The sequence below is a fragment of the Pseudochaenichthys georgianus genome, chromosome 17 (genome assembly GCF_902827115.2).
Source record: "Pseudochaenichthys georgianus chromosome 17, fPseGeo1.2, whole genome shotgun sequence".
Lineage (NCBI taxonomy): Eukaryota > Metazoa > Chordata > Actinopteri > Perciformes > Channichthyidae > Pseudochaenichthys > Pseudochaenichthys georgianus.
The window spans coordinates 33,909,861-33,930,869 of record NC_047519.1 but is presented as its reverse complement, the minus strand read 5'-3'; the positions used below and the strand labels follow the sequence as shown (position 1 = coordinate 33,930,869).

General features: G+C 41.3%; 2 protein-coding genes across 2 annotated transcripts in view; both read left to right on the top strand.

The window, feature by feature from the left end:
• Positions 1-21,009, top strand: part of LOC117462090 (piezo-type mechanosensitive ion channel component 2) — a 141,324-nt gene that overhangs the window by 96,418 nt on the left and 23,897 nt on the right. Inside the window, exons 32-42 of the mRNA XM_034104157.2 lie at positions 1,919-2,019; positions 3,743-3,841; positions 4,742-4,862; positions 4,976-5,053; positions 5,218-5,384; positions 5,967-6,160; positions 7,000-7,173; positions 7,956-8,597; positions 9,779-10,037; positions 10,982-11,161; positions 12,756-13,062. Coding sequence (XP_033960048.1) covers positions 1,919-2,019; positions 3,743-3,841; positions 4,742-4,862; positions 4,976-5,053; positions 5,218-5,384; positions 5,967-6,160; positions 7,000-7,173; positions 7,956-8,597; positions 9,779-10,037; positions 10,982-11,161; positions 12,756-13,062 — 2,322 coding nt within the window. The remainder of the gene's footprint in view (positions 1-1,918; positions 2,020-3,742; positions 3,842-4,741; positions 4,863-4,975; positions 5,054-5,217; positions 5,385-5,966; positions 6,161-6,999; positions 7,174-7,955; positions 8,598-9,778; positions 10,038-10,981; positions 11,162-12,755; positions 13,063-21,009) is intronic.
• On the top strand, positions 16,138-20,254 carry LOC139435564 (piezo-type mechanosensitive ion channel component 2-like). The gene is made up of 4 exons (XM_071206297.1): positions 16,138-16,236; positions 18,175-18,368; positions 19,206-19,377; positions 20,159-20,254. The coding sequence occupies exons 1-4, from the start codon at positions 16,138-16,140 to the stop codon at positions 20,159-20,161; spliced, it is 468 nt and encodes a 155-aa protein (XP_071062398.1). The 3' UTR covers positions 20,162-20,254.

Genomic DNA, 21,009 nt, shown 5'->3' with positions numbered 1-21,009 from the left:
AATTAAAAAAGGGGTATTAAACCGTGCCCTGTGGGACTCCGGTTTAAGTTAACATTGTCGTAGCGCTTCCTATATGTCTATAATGCATTATTTACCTACTTATAAAACCTTATAATCTGCTAATAGCATTGTATAAGCACTCGTAAATCTTTACTATGCTTTATGCAACAATAATCATACCACGTTGTACAGCTTTTTTAATTACTTATAAGGGTACCATACTTTTTTTTTATTTGGCAAGGCTCATAGTGTATTATAATTCCAATAGTTGTAATACATTTGAATCTTTAGCATGCAGTTAAATCATATAACTCATTATAAGTATGTTTATAATGCATTATATAAAAGGGCTTACAAAACGGGTAACTGTAGGTCTGTTGTTAATAAGACTGATTAACACAGAACCTTAAAAAGTCTTTAACTAATTGAATTAATTTAGATTAAAATAAGGCTTTATTTGTTATTAAAATGTCCTGAATCCACTTTTTGAAAGTCTTAATCAAAGGTTGCATCGTTAAACATGAAACCATATCATAACATTTGTTGGTCTTAGATTTCATCCCGTAGCTATAGGAACCCTTTCCTCCCGTAGCTATAGGAACCCATTCCTCCCGTAGCTATAGGAACCCTTTCCTCCCGTAGCTATAGGAACCCTTTCATCCCGTAGCTATAGGAACCCTTTCATCCCATAGCTATAGGAACCCTTTCCTCCCATAGCTATAGGAACCCTTTCCTCCCGTAGCTATAGGAACCCTTTCCTCCCGTAGCTATACAGTAGGAACCCTTTCCTCCCGTAGCTATAGGAACCCTTTCCTCCCGTAGCTATAGGAACCCTTTCCTCCCATAGCTATAGGAACCCTTTCCTCCCGTAGCTATAGGAACCCTTTCCTCCCGTAGCTATAGGAACCCTTTCCTCCCGTAGCTATACAGTAGGAACCCTTTCCTCCCGTAGCTATAGGAACCCTTTCCTCACGTTGTTTTATTTTGGGAGGGAAATTGAATTACTACCGGTTACTTCCTGTACACTACATGTGAAGAGGCACTTTGGATTTGAGACCTTGTGTAAAACCGAGTGTCAGTAGCAGGGTTGCCTTAAATAGACACGATGAAGAAAGAGAAAAAGACTAATGTCTGGAGGTCTGTGCTTGAGATTGTTTGAAACATCATCATCGCTCTCGCCTACAAACCCCACAGTAGGGAATCTCTCTGTTGTAAAACATTTTCGCGCAAAGATATGAAGTCGACTCGCCTTTATTCATCAGTACTGGAATAAAGGATGAAGGGTTTGTTCATTCTTTGCCTGTAGACATGATCACCAGACAGGCGGAAATTAAACAGCAAAACTAGTGATTGAATATTAAAATAAATCTTTTTGTGGTGAATTAAAAATGTTCCTGAATCAGAACAGAGGTCGTCTGTTTGGTTTGAACTCATGTCTCAGTTCGTACTCCACCCCCACATCACATTTTCAATTATTTCTCTATTTTTATCTCTGTCATTCGATGTTTCATCTCCCAGCATCCTCCTTTTACCTCCCGCACCAACGCGGTTCTGCTCAAGGACACAAGTCAGCCTCGTCTATCCTATTGCTTCTAACACTGACCGGAGTCACTTGCTCTGTCGAGTAGGCTTACATGTGGAATAAAAGAGTCTCTAACAGACACCCTTCATTGTGCTTTCTGCTCACAGTTATATCAGTCATATTAACATTGTCTGCATTTTCTGTTTCATCCTGTCATGTCTGTGATGTTTTTAAATGTGTGTCTATATCACTGCTTACTGTAGTTAATGTTTAATATAAATGACATTGAATTAACGGTAAGTGGTTTATTAAGTTCTTCCTTTCAGTAAGGGAGTTTTTGTTGTGAAAAAACGATGAATGATTGTGTGTAACTGCATTTGCACTCTGCCTCTTCAGTGGTTAGAAGTGGAGACTATTACTTGTTTGAAACTGACAGTGAAGAGGAAGACGAGGAGGAGGAGAAAAAGGAGGATCAGCCAAAGAAGTCTGCGTTTCAGGTGACTTCTAGAAGTGGTTCATTTCTTACATCGGTGTCAGTTGATGGGGAGGCACTGGTAGTTGTAGCAGTAGTAGCAGTAGCAGTAGTAGCAGTAGCAGTAGTAGTAGCAGTAGTAGTAGTAGCAGTAGCAGTAGTAGTAGTAGTAGTAGTAGTAGCAGTAGCAGTAGTAGCAGTAGCAGTAGCAGTAGTAGTAGTAGTAGTAGTAGTAGCAGCAGCAGCAAGGAGGCACAGGCTTCCTGAGGGGATGGGGTTTGGGAGAAAAATAAAAAGTATAAAGTAAAAAATAAAATAAAAAGACAGACTCCGGGCACTACAGAACCCAGGAGACAACACAAACACTGGCTAGTATCAGAGCCAGATTTACATATGAAGCCCAAAGAGCTATAGCTTCAATAGAGTTTAGAAGCTGAGCTGGTCGCTGCCTCAAAATGTGGCTATTTTTAATATAAAAAAATGATTATAATCTTACAAAAATGGCTTGTGTAGCACAGATTGGTGGAAAGATCTTACATCAAATATTTATTTCATTGTATTTTCTTTCTTTTTATTGTAGCATACTATGAAAGTCCTCCCCTAGCAAGATTTGTATTCGGTTTCTGTCACTGTTAATTCATCGATTGATTACATGTTTTTAATATTGATGAAGATGCTGTGAGGTAAAGCTTAACAAAGTCAAGTACTGTTGCATTTTGAAGTAAGGAAATCATTTCCTTTATTACATTCACTTTATAATATAACAAAAGTAATCAGAACCTTTACTTAAGTAACAGTAAGTATAACATACAAATATCATCATTTGAATTACTTGCAGTTATTGTTATATTGACATGTTAAAGTGTTTCCAACATGACCAACTACTCTCGCTGTTGCAAGTGGAGGTACTTTTTTTAAATATAGTTCTTCAATCTGAAAAGTATCTTATACAATATTTCCCTCTGAAATGTAGTGTAAAAGAATAAAGTAAATTACTTCCCACCCCTGATTTGACTAGATTGATATGCTAGACCAGTGATTCTCAAATGGGGGTACGCGGACCCCTGGGGGTACGTTGGGGTACTGCAGGGGGTACGTGAGATACATTTTTTTTAAAAAGGTAATTAAAAAAATAATCTTAGTAAAATAAGTTAAATAGAAAACACAATTTGATATAAAACAGACCAAGGGGGTCCTCATATAAACATGTCAAATGTGTGTATTGTATTTTATAGTTTTTCACAATAACATATTACTTAAATTGAAAAATCTGTTTTATAAAAGTGTTATGTTATTTTTTTTCATGCATAAAATGAAAATATCCTTAGTTTGTTGTAATGCATACCACGAAGGAGTAAATACATCACACACTGAGGGAACATCACTATATTGTAATTATTTATATAGGCTTTTTCGATCAAAAATGTTCGGGATCGGTCAGGGGGTACTTGGCTGAGAAAATGTTTCAAAGGGGGTACATTACTGAAAAAAGTTTGAGAAGCACTGTGTTAGACAATTCATACACTTCTAGAATAGCATACATTGCTTGCACAGTTTAATAATACTTTTACACAAATGATTGAAGGTTTTGAATACTAACTCTCATAATAACAAATCCCTTCATCTCCATCTGCCAGCATCCTTGACTACAACATGATGTGTCTCCTAACACACGTCACCTCTGATGTTTCTAATGCGATGAAGTCATGTTTCTACTAACCCCCTCCCGCTCTGCTTTCTCTCTGCAGCGAGCTATTGGGAAGTTTGTCTCTGCCCTCATAGCTTTGCCCAAGTCTATTTTCAAGCTGCCTAAAACTATCCTGCAGTATGTATTGAAGGCAGGAAAGGTACTAACACCACAACTAACAAACAACACTTGCTCTCTGTATGAAGTACCAACTAACGCCACAAAACGGCCTTTCCAGCTCATGCTTGGTGATCTTTTTGAAATAACAGATTCAGTGAACAATGATTTTCACAAGCGAGCACTAATTTGGCGTAAATCATCAAACACAAGCCGGAACAGGAATGCTTTGCATGCGGTTGTGATCGAAGTGTGTAGCATGAACTGGACTTTTATTCTGACGTGGTATTGGTTGTGTTAAATGTCTATTTTTGGCTTTCTTTTTTCTTTTTAATGTTTATTTTATTATCTTTTCTTTTTAATGACTGATTTTAAATGCCATTTTCTTAATGTCTTTCATTTTATGTAAAGCACTTTGAATTACCTTGTGTTGAAAGGTGCTATATAAATAAACTTGCCTTGCCTTTCTCGTGTTGTCTTCTGCTTTAAAAACAAACCATTAGTAGGTTAACAAGACAATATTAGCGCTAGTATTTGGGCCTGATCCCTAATGAAAGACCATTTTTGTGTTTTGCTACTGTTTGTGCAGGATTCAGTGTATTAATTAAACATTTGAAGACTGGCGAATATAGAAAACCTGCTTGATAAATGCAGGAGTAGACCACAACCAATATTAGGCCTTTGTTGATTTATTAAGTTTGTACTGCACTTTTGAGTAGACTGTTTTTGACAAAGGCTTTTCTTGTAGTGTTTAAGTAAGCAATGCAAGTCTCTGCTGCTGAGAAGCATTGCATTCATTAGTAATATATCACAAAAAAGTGACTTTAAAAAGTGAAGTTTTGGTCTGTGTTAAGTCTTCCTTCAATGTGTTGTTGCTTTGACATCATTGATCTCAGTGACTCCTCTTCTTCACCTCCTCTCATTGATCCTCTCTGCTCTCCAGTTTCTTTATCACGCCTGGATCACTGACCCCAAAGCTGCTCTAAGAGCACGAGCCAAAGAGAAACGCAAATTTTGGAAAAAATACACAAAAGTAGTGAGACGTAAAAAAAGCAAGAAAGATGGTAAGCAAGTTATGGAGAAAAAACCTCACATTAAACAGACTTCCAAGTCATTTGTGTGTGTGAAGGAAATGCATGTCTCTTAACCGTAACTGTGTGTCTTTACTGTCCTTCAGCAGGTCATGTGACCATCGATCTTGGTGAGCTCTCAGATGGGCAAGACAAACCAGAGGAGGAAAAGTCAAATGGTCCAGGTTGGTGATTTTGTGGTATTAAATTCCATCGTCAAACAAAATACTAAATCTTGAATTGAATCATGAATAACCCTTGTGATTTTCTCATTGCCACTAACAGCCACAATATAGCAAGTTCTTTATTGAAGTTTTACCAGAGTCTCTTGTCTCATTTTCTCCCTCAGATAACATCATCAAGCGAGTGTTCAACATCCTGAAGTTCACCTTCGTGCTCTTCCAGACGACGGTGGACAGCTTCACGCAGTGGATGAACGACATGTGCCGAGAGTACATCGACATCTCCACGGTGCTGCGAATAGAGCGCTGCATGCTGTCCAGAGAGGTCAAAAAGGTATGTTGCAATGCAATATATTCTTGTTTTATGTAACAGTTTCTTAGCTATCTTAAGGCCTTTAATGTGATAAAAGGTCAAATATATAACATTTCAGCTTTCAAAATGCGTAAATACGAGACCTATGATCGGTCTTATCCCGAAAGATTCAAAAAAAGGTATAATAAACACTTTTAAAATATATACCAAAACCACATAAAGAACTGTAGTCATCAGACATCGAGATCTTTTAGTTAGTAGCAGCCAAGATTAGCAAATGTTGGCGGAAAGCTTGTGTAATCCTATGTTTCGTCAAAGAAACATTCATTTGAAATGACATCTATGCTTTTAACTGTTTACACACCATGTTGTTGTTTTTGGAGCGAAGGACATCTGTGCAGATAATTGTGCTCCCGGTAAAAACCTGCTAAATAATGAACAATAAAGAAATAGACGCTAAATGAAATGACGGCAATTGTGGTGAAAACAACCAACTTTCCACCAAACTTCATTTGTTGATTGTTTGTTTGAGAGAGCCCTAGTTGCTGACGATTACATGTTGTACCTTTTTAAGAGGACCACTGAATGATTATCTTCCCCCAGGGCAACGTGCCGTCCAAAGACAGCATCCACGTCCTGTACCAGAAGGCCATGAAGCTCAACATGTCCCGTCAGGCCAGCCTGGATCAGCTGAGTGAGGACGACTCGGCCTCAGCCTCCACCAGGCTGCGCAGACGGAGGAGACCGTACCCCATGGAGAGCCAGGACTCCACGGCCTCCAGAGACAGCATCTCCAGGTACACTGAGCAAAGCGATGCAACATGGGAGACCAAAAGAGTCAATGTTTCAGGGACTTTCTGCCTCCTTTTCAGGTAGTACACTTAAAGAATTGTAACTTTTCTCTGCACAGGAGAAAGACATTTACGTCACGCTTAAGAAAACAAGCAATGTAAATCCATATACATAAACACTATTGCACAAATATGTTAATAATTATTGACCAAAGCATGACTGGACATTAATTTAACATGAACCATGCTCTTACTCTGTCAAGTCACACATTGGTACAGATTTGTCGCTAAGAAATGTTTCATCGTCAAGGAGGAAGTAATGAAACATAACGTTGTCTAAATACTAAAACATTCTTTTTTATGATCACTTGTAGCTCCAGATGTGGATTTATTTTTGGTTGGGTACCTCCAATAATTGTTTACTTACTATCCTCTTATTTTATGAACACATGCAAATTGTTTTGCGTCTGGTCGACCAGGTTTTAAGAAGAGAGAAAAATATTAGATTTTTCAAAATGGCATTATCAAACAATATTCCATTTGCGTCACTCCCTGAAATGTATAAGACAGATTTCAAACCCTTGGCCAATACAACTTAAACTCTTTGCATTGCTAGATAGCCCTGGGGTTGATGAGACAAAGTCAAAACAACCCTTCAAAGCAGCCATTACTAGCATAAGTAAGTTCTATAACATCAAGTTGAACCATTTCATCCTCACTCTCATGTTTTTGTCTTGTCATGATGAGGTTTGAATTCCACGGTAAGGTTGGATTCAACGTTTTTGTGACCTCTCATCCCCATCTCATTCCCCTCGTCACGAATCATCACCTGTCACTCCTCTCAGTGGGTACACCGAGGCCACCAATCTGTTTTCTCGCCAATCCACCCTGGAAGACCTGGATGGGATGCCGGAGTGCATCCCCAAAACCAGCGAGCGCGCCCGGCCCAAACTGCGCAAGATGTACAGCCTCGACGCCTCCACCTCCTCCGTGGACAGCTGCAGCAGCTTCATGTCCAGGTGCCTGGCCTCTGCATCCCCCCCACACACACCTGTGTTCTCATCTTCACCCACATCAATCATGATTTATCAAAAGATCCATTTCCTGTTGATTTCTCACTTCAGCTGTATCATTGTATCTCCATTTTGTTTATTGCATCCGGTCAAAAACTCAAAGAGAACAACAAAATGTTTATTTTAATTATTTTTGAGAGACAAGGTTTTTACCTAATAACAGTGATATGAAAAGCTGTTGACAACGTATGGTCTGTTCCTCCTCAGCAATTGCCTTGCAGTAATTCAGGGTTGTAATAAATATCACTTTTCTTGTTTCAGTGTTCATATAAACATACAATGCTTCTTTCTTTTCTTCAGTTAATTCAATACAAATGTAGTTTAACCCATTTAACTGATGTTTTACGTGTTGACAAATACTGTACACTAATACTGCTTTTAATCACATAAAAGTGTCTCATAAGCCATTTATTAAATATAAATTATTATCTGTACTATCCATCCATCCATCTTCTCCCGCTTATCCGTGGTCGGGTCGCGGGGGTAGCAGTTCCAGCAGATCTGTACTAATTATTATTTAAATGAAAAACCTATGCCTTATCCATGGGTAGGGTGTAGTGTTAAAAATAATGCAGTTACAGCAAAACTCACGGATGGTTAGAAATAAAAAGGCGTCAAAAGATATATGTGGTAATAGATGTGGGCACACCTGGCTACTGCTGAGAAAGCAAGCAGATGTTTTATCATTTGAATATTCTGTATAACTCCGCTCTTTCTCCCGCCTGCAGTGAAGCGACCCAGGTTGTGATGCTGTACTCCAGGCAGGGCACCACAGACACCATAGAAGAAGTGGAGGATGAGCACGATCAAGGGGAAGACAAACAGCAGGCGGCTCCCTGGGAGTCCCAACAGCTGGACGAGAGTGAGGGGGCCGAGGGGGGCGGCTGGAGTGATGCAGACCCCAGGGACCAAGAGGAGAAGGAGGAAGAGGAGGAGGAGGAAGGTGAGGAAGGGATGGAGGTACCAAAGGAGCAGAAGAGAGAAAAGAGGGCTCTCTGGGACTCCTTCGGTCCAGATGAGGGCCCCTCGCTCAGGGTGAAGGAGACAGAGTCCGCTCAGGAGAAGGACTTCACCACTGACAGTGAGGAGGGGGCAGGACAGCCGGGCTTCACCCCCACAGAGCGGAGAGTCGGGCTGATTTACACTCCTGACACAGACGCTTCCAAAACGTCCGACGCTGAAGTTCCTCCGAGCTACAGCAAGGCCGTCAGCTTCGACCGCCTGGAGCTGAGCGACGACGAAAGCGACATGGACAGGAAGAGGGGGGGGCGGATGTTGATGACCTCCGACAGCCGCTCCGACAGCAGGTCCGACCTCATGCTGCCCTCCATGACCACCGAGCTGACCGCCAGCGAACTGCTGCTCAACAAGTGAGTCGACAAACTGAAGCCTTCGAGCATGAAGAGTCACACGAAGTGTCTTAGGATGCTTTGATGCAGATTTATTTTGGTTTCTTGATCATTTTAAATAAATGGCACCAAGTAATTTTTCACCTTTTTGTAATTTTTCATCTTCTTGTAATTGTCTTGTGTCTGTAGGTTGTTGTTTTTGTCAACTTGTCATCGTTCTGTATTTCTTTGTAGTCGTTTTTTCGTTGTTCTTCAGTCATTTTGCATCTCCTTTTGGTCAATTGTTTGTCTCTTTATAGCCATGTTGACTCTGAGGTTATTTTGTACCTGTTTTTGGTCTTTATTCTTTGTAGACTTTTTTTGAATCTTTTTGAAGACATATTATAGTTTGCTTTACTTTGTGGTCCCTTTGAGGGCTGCACGATATATTGTGTCGTGACGATAATCGCGATATGCGCATGCGCAATATTCACATCGCAGGACGTGAGATTTTCTTTTTTTTGTTTTTTGTTTTTTTTAGGACTTGCGATATTAAGTAGGCAAATTAACTCAAACACGTCATGATACAATTCTTTTGCTGCTTGCTACAAAAGGAAAACTTGCGCGGCTCTCATGTCAGGGGTACTTGAGTGAGTGACATGCTGGCTCTGCATGCACAGCAAACCACCAATCACAATCAAACCTCCAAAGCAAAGGGACCCGGAGATTAAAGGTAAGAACACTGAATAAAGTAGTTCCATGTGTTTCTCTAGGGCAGTTCGGCGCTGCTAACCGAGCTAGCTCAGCTTGTTGCTCTGATAACTCTGATCCAGACGTCCGTGACTAAAATCCTTCATCCGGTTAAATATAGTTAAAAAAATACCAATTGTATCGCATTAAAGTTCAAGAAAGGATGGTTTGCGGGGGAAAAAACTGCCTTTTCTTCAATTCCTGTATGTTTTCATATCGCAATATATATCGCACAGGGGGGGGGAATCGCAATGTCAGTTTTTTCCAAGTGCAGCCCGACTTTGTAGTTTATTTGTGTCAGTTCCCCACAATCCCAAAGTCAGCCCTGTTCAGTAATCCATCCATACTTGCAGTTATTTTTGTGAGTCTAGAAATATCTGCAAGTTTAAAGTAACTGAACAAATCAGGTTTCTGTAATGTATCGGAATCCAAGAGTTCTAAATCACTAAATCAATCCGTCTCCTTTTGTCCAGGATGTTTTATGACGAGGAGCTGGAGCAGTCGGACCGGTTCTACGTGAAGCAGCCTCTGATCCTGCAGCTGTGCTACGCCCTCTACAACATGCTGGTGGCGAACTCAGAGATGGTTTGCTACCTCGTCATGGTCATCAACCACATGGTGTCGGCCAACTGCGCCACCCTGGTCCTCCCCACCACCATCTTCCTCTGGGCCATGCTGTCCGTGCCGCGGCCCAGCAAGCGCTACTGGATGACGGCCATCGTCTATACTGAGGTACAAACGGAGACAAACACGTCCAATAAATCTACTTTTTTATTCTTTTTACATTTTTGTTTTGGATCACATTTCAACTTCAGTGTACATATACATATGTAGTTAAATAGTTTTACAGAGTGGTCCGTCTTTTTTCTTTTCCTTGACAAAACAACAACAATAAGCACACAAGAACATGGGGTGTTTTCTTTTCAATAGAACACATTGACAGTATAGATCATTAAACAAACAGTTAAACAAAAGAAGGGCGTATCGTACACTTTCCATTTCTCCCAAATGTCCTCAAATGGAAGTTCCTGGAGCCTCAAAGAGAAGGTTATTCTTTCCATTACAAAGATTTCATAAATGATATCGTACCAATCATATATAGATGGGCTGTTTGGTTTGAGCCATTTCTTTGGGATTGCTTTCCTCGCAGCTACACTCAACATCCCAAACAAGTATTTTGTTTTAATATTTGTGGACATTGAGTGCGTAAATCAACATTTTAATATATCAAATACCAAGTCAAATCTGCAGTTCTTTTCTTAGTGTTGGTGACAATATTTCTCATGTATCGGGCATTTTATTTTGAAATAAAGCTCCAATATAGAATAACAATAATCCTATCTGCTCTCCACAATTAATACAAAAAGTTAAAACGAGCATGACAATTACTCCAAACAGGAAGGAGTTAAACGATTGGACATTTATGCACAGACAAGATAATGTAAACATGTATATGTGCTATGTATTGATTAAAAGGAAAAAATATGCCATCCTTGAGTACAATGCAGCCATTTCACCCAATGGAGTGGATGGTTACAAATAATATATATATATTTGTTTTAATTATTACAATTGCATTCTAGTCTAAGAGTAACATTAACATATCAATGGTTAATGAAACTGTGCCATTATCCTGACTGTAGCTTCACTGTAACGTATTGTTCTTTTCCCACCAGGTCACCATCTTCATCAAGTACTTCTTCCAGTTTGGCTTCTTCCCCTTCAACCAGAACTCTATGGATAAGAGCAAACCTTATCACCCTCCCAACATCATCGGAGTGGAGAAGAAGGACGGCTACGTCCACTACGACCTGGTCCAGTTACTGGCTCTCTTCTTCCACAGATCCATCCTGAAGGTTCCTGCAAAATGAATATTTGGAAAATACTAATATGTGAATCATATTAAAAGTCACCTATTGTGAAAAATCCACGTTTTCATACATCAACGTGTTTCCCCTCTGTGGAAAGAGATTCAGGAAAAAAGATTCTCTCTCTTTTTGTCCTGATCCATTTCTATAAAAACCTGTCTGAAAATAGCCAATCAGCAACCAAGGTAACCCCCCCCCCCCCTCCCCCTTATCACCTAAATCTCCTCCTTTTGAGTGCGGCTTTCACACCAGCGCTTTTCAGTTTCTAGCTCCGAGCGGGAGCTTTTCTGGTTCAGCTCCGGTTTCCCTTTTCAGCTCCCGCTCTGTGCACACCGCCCACTGGCGCCCCAGAGCTGCCCATGCTGCGTCATGACGTCACCGTTTACATCGCTGATTTGCCACCCAACGGCAGCTCACAACAACAACAACAACAGCGTCGGGTCGATGATCGTGTTGCTTTTATTCACACGGAGCCAGAATAAATTGAATAACGACTTCTCCAACCTTATACTTTGCTCCAGAGTGCCGTGGTTCATTGTTTATTAATGTGTTTCTGCAGCATTTACCGACCGCTGCAGTGCTGGCTGCTCTTCCACGGAGTGTATTCTCCCGTTAGCTCCCGGTTAGCTCACACTGCAGCGGCCGCTCTAAAGTATTCACTGTCCGACTCACACAAGCAGCTGATGCATATCCCCAGTTCCCCTTAGCCTAAGTGAATGTGTGTCAGTCTGAATTGACACTGTTTGGTATCACAACGCTGTTATGAAAGTTTCTCTGGTATAAAACGGGTGATGTTGGCATAGCAACCGAAGCTAAACTGACTACTTGCATCCGATAGCTGCAATAATACAAAACAACACGTCTGCCTCTCTCCACAATGATCGATAACAGCGAACGGATGGTCAAAGTAAGGCACAAATAAACAGAATCACGCGAAGCCTGGTTAGTGTTGCCTGACTTTATAAAGTGTGTTTATAGGCACTACTGCTTGTAGGCAGGCATGACAGTCGACCCATGGGAGGTGGGGTTAGTTTCCTGCACGCCTCGACGTAAGAGAGACGTAAGCGACGTCACCTCTTAGCTCCAAAGCTCTTGCCTCTGGACCGACAATTTTTTGGAGCTGGAAATGAAGCGGATTCCGGAGCTAAGAGCCGGCGCAGCTCCGGTGTGAACTGTAAAACCCGGCGCTTTTCAGGCTCTAGCTCCGAGCCGGAGCTGAAAAGGCGCTGGTGTGAAAGGGGCACTAGAGCACCATTGTGTTCTTTGTAACCAAATCTCTCTCAGAGGGGCGTGGGGAGGGGCTCCTTATTTTCATCTGAAGTAACACTGCACTTTTGAATCAGGGCTGAAACAGAGGGGATTATGGGTAATGCTGCAATGATCTGTTTGGTGTTTGGAGCCAAACACTTCAGAGACATGTTTGTATATATCTGAGAGCTGTAATATATTGATGACAAACAGTGTAATAGGGAACCTTTAAATGTAAATGATGCAACTATACTCCCTTTATCAGACTTAAGTATTCTGTGTGCAAATATGATACAGCTTTTATTAATCCCTGAATTCCTCGTCTTCGTTGCAGTGTCACGGTCTGTGGGACGAGGAAGACTCCAAAGAAAGGCGAGCGCCGTCCCGTCAGAGCGAGTCAGAGGACGAGGGAAAGAGCAAATCAGAGGAGAGTGAGAAGGGGTCTGAATGCGCCTCCTCCATGATGAGTGAGAGAGGCTCCACTCACACCTTGAGGTCCTTAAACTTTGGCACCTCCATCGATTCAGGTCACGTCCAGGTTCAGTACCCGCAGCAGCAGACCTTCCAGCGGCGGAATAGCTCCAGCGGAGGCTCGCACATTTCTCACCGATCTCTCCACTCCACTGTGAGGTCCAAGAGAGGTGAGGATCCTTTTCTGGTCTCTGGTTTTCTACTACTGGATACACTAGTGGTGCTTGAGCTGGGTTGTTTCTGGGGGGTTTTGGAGGAAATGGTAAATGGGTTTTAGATTACATCGCCCATCGTATCAATGTAATGTATGCTTAGCTGTTAGGCTATTATTGCGGCAGTAATATCCAAACAAAGTGCCGCGAGGGACTAAACAAGAGAAAAAACACTGTGGACTCCAAAAGTATGCGTTTGACCTTTTATTTCCAAAGCAAACATTCCATATCCATATGCGTAGGCCTATATTCCTTTATGCGTGCGTGCATGCGATCAACAAAAATTGTCCTTCTCCATCTCACTCCCCCTCCATCTATCACAAAGTGCGCAGGTAAAATCAACCGGATATAACCACAAACGTCACCACACACAAATCCAATGACACGCCCACCACCTATAGTGACTCAAAAAACATGTACCGTAACAAACACAGAAAAATACTTCATCCTACAGCTATAGTAATCATATGCCAACATGTTTAGAAACCAAAGAGCAATAAACCACTTCTCAGCGTGTAGTGGCGATGTTGTGGCTCAGGAAGAAGATGGTGTGATGGAATACTAATTCCAGCTTCGGTGTTCTCCAGTACAATCTAAAGGTTTATTTGAAGAGTGATTAAGGAGGATGGACTAATGATGAGTCATTTTCATGGTAATTCAGTCAAAACAATCTTAGCAAGACATTGTATCATCACTCTGTGGCCTTGCATGGCAGAGTGTGTGTTCATTTTGATGGACTGTCTTCTGAGTGGTTAAACATTTCTAATGGTGTACCACAAGGTTCTGTTTTAGGACCACTGTTATTCTCCATATATATTAACAGTGTAGGTGATAATGTGGATGAAGCTACCTTACATTTTTATGCAGATGATTCTGTGATGTACTGTGCAGGTCCCTCCATTAAAGAGGCTGGTGTTAAATTACAGGCTGTTTTTAACACTATTCAGACTCAGCTCTCTGAGCTAAAGCTTCTTTTAAATGTTGAGAAAACCAAGGTAATGCTCTTTTCAAAAGCTAAAAAGACACCAGAGCCTGTTTTAGATATTGTAACTACGCAAGGAACAAAACTTGAAGTTGTTGCCTGTTACAAATACCTGGGTATCTGCTTGATGATTGTCTCTCTTTTAAACTTCATGTCAATAACCTGCTTAAAAAGCTGAGGGTTAGGCTAGGGTTCTTTTTCAGAAACAAGTCCTGTTTCTCGCTGGAGGCCAGGAAAAGGCTCTGTGACCTTTTTACCTGTGCTGGACTATGGTGATCTGGTCTATATGAATGCACCTGCCTATTACCTGAGGCAAATTGGATGCTGCGTATCACAGTGCTCTGAGATTTGTCACACATTGTAAAGCGCTTACACATCACTGTACCCTGTATACCAAGGCAGGTTTACCATCTCTCTCTGTACGGAGGCTCAGTCACTGGTACACTTTTATTTATAAAGCTATGTTGGGCAAACTCCCGTATTACATCTGTTCTCTGGTAAAGCAGAAAGTTGCGGGCAGCTATTGTCTGAGATCGCAGGATGTGGTCTTGTTAGATGTGCCAAGAGTGAGGACTGTCTTAGGTAAGACAGCTTTTATGTGCGCAGCTCCACTTGCTTGGAACAGCCTACAGTCCAAATTGAAATTGAGCAATTTTATTTCTATGAATGTTTTTAAGGCACGAGATGCTTTCTGACACTATGGGTGTTTGTAAGTGTTGGTGAATATGTAAATATGATGTCCTCTATTGTTTGTTTTTATGTTTCATGTGGAACTAAATTGATGCAGGTCTCCCTTGTAAAAGAGATCCATGATCTCAAGGGACCAATCTGTCTAAATAAAGGTTTGAAATGAAATGAAATGAAAAGAGGACACTGGGTCAGTTGTTTGACTGTATTTTGGAGAGATATGTTTAACGTTTTAGCTTTTAATATAATTAGCCTATATGTACTAAAAGATAGAAAATAGCTCAAATTTACTGAACAGATGGTCGCCTATCAATTAGAGGGTTATGGTTCAATCCCTGTAGTCAGAGTGTGATTAGGCAAGATGATGAACAACGGTGGCTGTGAGGGTGAGCTGGTAGCATCTTCTATGGCAGCCTCTGGCACTGAATGAATAATGACTTGTATATGTTTACAAAATACATTCAATTTAAAGATGCATCTTAAGACAGTTAAGGAGCAATCAATGCGACTCCAAACGGTTGAGAAGCATTGAACGAGACAAGTGGTTTAAAACATGTGGAGCTAAAGCGAAGTCCAGACGTTAACCAGTTCAAGAGGAAATACAGAGACATTATTTTCTCGAGGGGTGGGGGAAGGTGTTTGAGTATGTGTGTGAGTATGTAGGTGTGTATATGTATGTGTGCATATATGTATATCAGTGTATATGTATATATGTCAATCAACAGGTAAGCAGATTAATAATATCAATAATATCAATAATAATGCATAAAAATGATAATTATTGCAGAATATAGATTATAAATAAATCATTTAGGGACAAGGGGGTGAGATTAAATAAGTTGTACTTCTTCTCACTCCTTTTCTAACACTGTTTATGTTACTAATGCTGTTGTTGTTGTTGTTGTTGTTGTTGTTGTAAATGTCATTTTTTGTTTTGATTTCTCTTTCATGACTATGCACTGCCACATTTGTTTTGTTTTGTAATTATTTATTTTACTTGTTCGAAATAAATGTATCAATCAAACCTGAGGCTGAATATTAGAAAATGTATCACTAACACTCTTCCCCTTAAAAGCCCTGAGAGAATTGTGTTATTTTGTAGCACGCATAGCCTTTCCTCTTAATATCCATAACATCAATAATATAGAGAAGGAATCCTTTGAGCTCTTACTACACAACATGTGTTGTTTCGCCTTCACCCCTGAATTAAGTCTTTGTGTTTGTGAATCTCATCTCTCTATCAGCGACTCGTCACGCTTCATTCACAGCTGGAAATGTAATTTTTCCACAGGAAGTACCGCCTCCCACCACAGCAGCCACAAGGACGGCAGCGAGGCCAGCGTCCATCAGAAGACCCGCAAACAATGATCACGGGAGAAGCTGAGGGAGCAGCTCCTCAAGGGAAAGCCTTCATCATTAAGCGGTACGATGAAGACAGCTGGCTCAAAGGAGTGGGGTTTTGGGTCTGAATCCACGGTGCTCATTGGCCAACACACGTGAGGGCTTTGATGAGAACTGTGCTCAGCAAGTACTCCCAACAATAATGGAAATGATATCAGTGATGTATTGCAGCTACAACCTTTCAAAGGTCTACATTTAGACCTTTAATTACGCTTTCCCGTTTGGCCAGCAGTGTAATTTTGTAAGTGCTGCAACAGACAGTCAAAACATGTTACTGTTTTGATTTAATCACAGCGGAACAAGTGGTTTCTGAGATATTACGTCTGCAGCTGTAATTGAAACACAAAGAAAATGGTCATTTAGTAAATCGTTAACATTTTCTCAAACAACGAGATGCAGACAAACAACGTCAGACAGAATTGGTCATACAATCCAAACAAACACAAATGCAATTAAATAGCCTTTCTAATTCAAAGATTCCATTGTGAAACAACTGCATTTAGAAATCCAAAGGGAGCTTTATAAATCACTGAGACAAAATACATTCCTACAATCCCATGCTGACAGACTCACAGATGCACGGTTTCATTGTTTAAGAACGGGATGAAAGACCCTCCTGAACCCTTTGCTCAGAATATGGCCTCATTCACTTGTATCTTTTTGTACATGTTCTTGAGAAAGGTCTTAAGAATAGAGTGGTATGCCAGGTTCTTAAACTACATCATTGTTTGTGTCTTGTAATGAATATTCCCATCGCCACCTTTATAATAAGTGCGTGTGAGGTAATCCTAATAGGCAGGTTAACACCGGACCACTTAAAGAACATTAGACTGCAGAACTGTGTGCACATATATAAATAAAATATATAAAATTCAGAGAAGTCATTCCCAGACTGAAATTCAAGAGACTTTGGTTTGCATATGTAAACAACATCTCCGAAAGTGGAGGAAGTAAACAACGTTAGCCGTCATATTAATTAGTGTCATTAGTAATAACAACACAAAAAAGATGCATGGTAAATTATTCAAAGCTAGCGTAGTGTTTCATTATTTTTAAAAGACCAGATTCTGTTCCTGAAAATTGAACAAATCCCAAAACATTGATGAAGGTCAGAATCTTTGTGTAATGGCTTTTAAAGAGACATTTATCAAGAACAGAAGTCTAAGACACGAGTGGATCTGACTTCAATTACATTTGACTAGTGTTTCGTCAACTTAATGTGTTTCTTAAAATAATACTTCTGCATGCAGTATGTGACACTGTGAGTGTTGCACGGCCAGATACGGCTCAGCTGACTCAGATAAGGAGATATGTGATACATTATGAAGTGATATGCCGCGGACTGTACTTAATGTTACTTTGATCCGGTTACTTATGTTGTGGCAGATATTTAAGTAAGCTTTCTTAACGCTAATGTTATAACAGTCAGATTGCTCTGAAGATGGTGATATTCTATTCATGTTCACGTTCACACCGTCGGTGATTTTTGCCGGCCGTCTTTCCTGCAACGGCAGCTTTTCTGTATTTCCTTTCTCCTGTAATATGACTTGATCGCTTTAAACTCCGCACACTGAGCTCTGATTGGTCAGCAGGCGGTGCTTTCACTGAGTTGATCTCTTATCCTGGAACGTAACCTGCTCCGGACCAGGCTAGCCGTTCAGCATAAGTTACCATGGAGATCTAGCCCGCTAAGAAGAGAACCAGCGTCGTAGGACCGGAAAACCCAGATTTTTCCCTTAGCTCGCTAAGGGGAAATCCGGCTTCGCAGTACAGGCCTCTGGTGATGAATGAACTTGTTGTTTGTGTGCTCCCGGTAAAAACCTGCTAAATAATGAACAATAAAGAAATAGACGCTAAATGAAATGACGGCAATTGTGGTGAAAACAACCAACTTTCCACCAAACTTCATTTGTTGATTGTTTGTTTGAGAGAGCCCTAGTTGCTGACGATTACATGTTGTACCTTTTTAAGAGGACCACTGAATGATTATCTTCCCCCAGGGCAACGTGCCGTCCAAAGACAGCATCCACGTCCTGTACCAGAAGGCCATGAAGCTCAACATGTCCCGTCAGGCCAGCCTGGATCAGCTGAGTGAGGACGACTCGGCCTCAGCCTCCACCAGGCTGCGCAGACGGAGGAGACCGTACCCCATGGAGAGCCAGGACTCCACGGCCTCCAGAGACAGCATCTCCAGGTACACTGAGCAAAGCGATGCAACATGGGAGACCAAAAGAGTCAATGTTTCAGGGACTTTCTGCCTCCTTTTCAGGTAGTACACTTAAAGAATTGTAACTTTTCTCTGCACAGGAGAAGACATTTACGTCACGCTTAAGAAAACAAGCAATGTAAATCCATATACATAAACACTATTGCACAAATATGTTAATAATTATTGACCAAAGCATGACTGGACATTAATTTAACATGAACCATGCTCTTACTCTGTCAAGTCACACATTGGTACAGATTTGTCGCTAAGAAATGTTTCATCGTCAAGGAGGAAGTAATGAAACATAACGTTGTCTAAATACTAAAACATTCTTTTTTATGATCACTTGTAGCTCCAGATGTGGATTTATTTTTGGTTGGGTACCTCCAATAATTGTTTACTTACTATCCTCTTATTTTATGAACACATGCAAATTGTTTTGCGTCTGGTCGACCAGGTTTTAAGAAGAGAGAAAAATATTAGATTTTTCAAAATGGCATTATCAAACAATATTCCATTTGCGTCACTCCCTGAAATGTATAAGACAGATTTCAAACCCTTGGCCAATACAACTTAAACTCTTTGCATTGCTAGATAGCCCTGGGGTTGATGAGACAAAGTCAAAACAACCCTTCAAGCAGCCATTACTAGCATAAGTAAGTTCTATAACATCAAGTTGAACCATTTCATCCTCACTCTCATGTTTTTGTCTTGTCATGATGAGGTTTGAATTCCACGGTAAGGTTGGATTCAACGTTTTTGTGACCTCTCATCCCCATCTCATTCCCCTCGTCACGAATCATCACCTGTCACTCCTCTCAGTGGGTACACCGAGGCCACCAATCTGTTTTCTCGCCAATCCACCCTGGAAGACCTGGATGGGATGCCGGAGTGCATCCCCAAAACCAGCGAGCGCCCGGCCCAAACTGCGCAAGATGTACAGCCTCGACGCCTCCACCTCCTCCGTGGACAGCTGCAGCAGCTTCATGTCCAGGTGCCTGGCCTCTGCATCCCCCCCACACACACCTGTGTCTCATCTTCACCCACATCAATCATGATTTATCAAAAGATCCATTTCCTGTTGATTTCTCACTTCAGCTGTATCATTGTATCTCCATTTTGTTTATTGCATCCGGTCAAAAACTCAAAGAGAACAACAAAATGTTTATTTTAATTATTTTTGAGAGGACAAGGTTTTTACCTAATAACAGTGATATGAAAAGCTGTTGACAACGTATGGTCTGTTCCTCCTCAGCAATTGCCTTGCAGTAATTCAGGGTTGTAATAAATATCACTTTTCTTGTTTCAGTGTTCATATAAACATACAATGCTCTTTCTTTTCTTCAGTTAATTCAATACAAATGTAGGTTAACCCATTTAACTGATGTTTTACGTGTTGACAAATACTGTACACTAATACTGCTTTTAATCACATAAAAGTGTCTCATAAGCCATTTATTAAATATAAATTATTATCTGTACTATCCATCCATCCATCTTCTCCCGCTTATCCGTGGTCGGGTCGCGGGGGTAGCAGTTCCAGCAGATCTGTACTAATTATTATTTAAATGAAAAACCTATGCCTTATCCATGGGTAGGGTGTAGTGTTAAAAATAATGCAGTTACAGCAAAACTCACGGATGGTTAGAAATAAAAAGGCGTCAAAAGATATATGTGGTAATAGATGTGGGCACACCTGGCTACTGCTGAGAAAGCAAGCAGATGTTTTATCATTTGAATATTCTGTATAACTCCGCTCTTTCTCCCGCCTGCAGTGAAGCGACCCAGGTTGTGATGCTGTACTCCAGGCAGGGCACCACAGACACCATAGAAGAAGTGGAGGATGAGCACGATCAAGGGGAAGACAAACAGCAGGCGGCTCCCTGGGAGTCCCAAACAGCTGGACGAGAGTGAGGGGGCCGAGGGGGGGCGGCTGGAGTGATGCAGACCCCAGGGACCAAGAGGAGAAGGAGGAAGAGGAGGAGGAGGAAGGTGAGGAAGGGATGGAGTACCAAAGGAGCAGAAGAGAGAAAAGAGGGCTCTCTGGGACTCCTTCGGTCCAGATGAGGGCCCCTCGCTCAGGGTGAAGGAGACAGAGTCCGCTCAGGAGAAGGACTTCACCACTGACAGTGAGGAGGGGGCAGGACAGCCGGGCTTCACCCCCACAGAGCGGAGAGTCGGGCTGATTTACACTCCTGACACAGACGCTTCCAAAACGTCCGACGCTGAAGTTCCTCCGAGCTACAGCAAGGCCGTCAGCTTCGACCGCCTGGAGCTGAGCGACGACGAAAGCGACATGGACAGGAAGAGGGGGGGGCGGATGTTGATGACCTCCGACAGCCGCTCCGACAGCAGGTCCGACCTCATGCTGCCCTCCATGACCACCGAGCTGACCGCCAGCGAACTGCTTGCTCAACAAGTGAGTCGACAAACTGAAGCCTTCGAGCATGAAGAGTCACACGAAGTGTCTTAGGATGCTTTGATGCAGATTTATTTTGGTTTCTTGATCATTTTAAATAAATGGCACCAAGTAATTTTTCACCTTTTTGTAATTTTTCATCTTCTTGTAATTGTCTTGTGTCTGTAGGTTGTTGTTTTTGTCAACTTGTCATCGTTCTGTATTTCT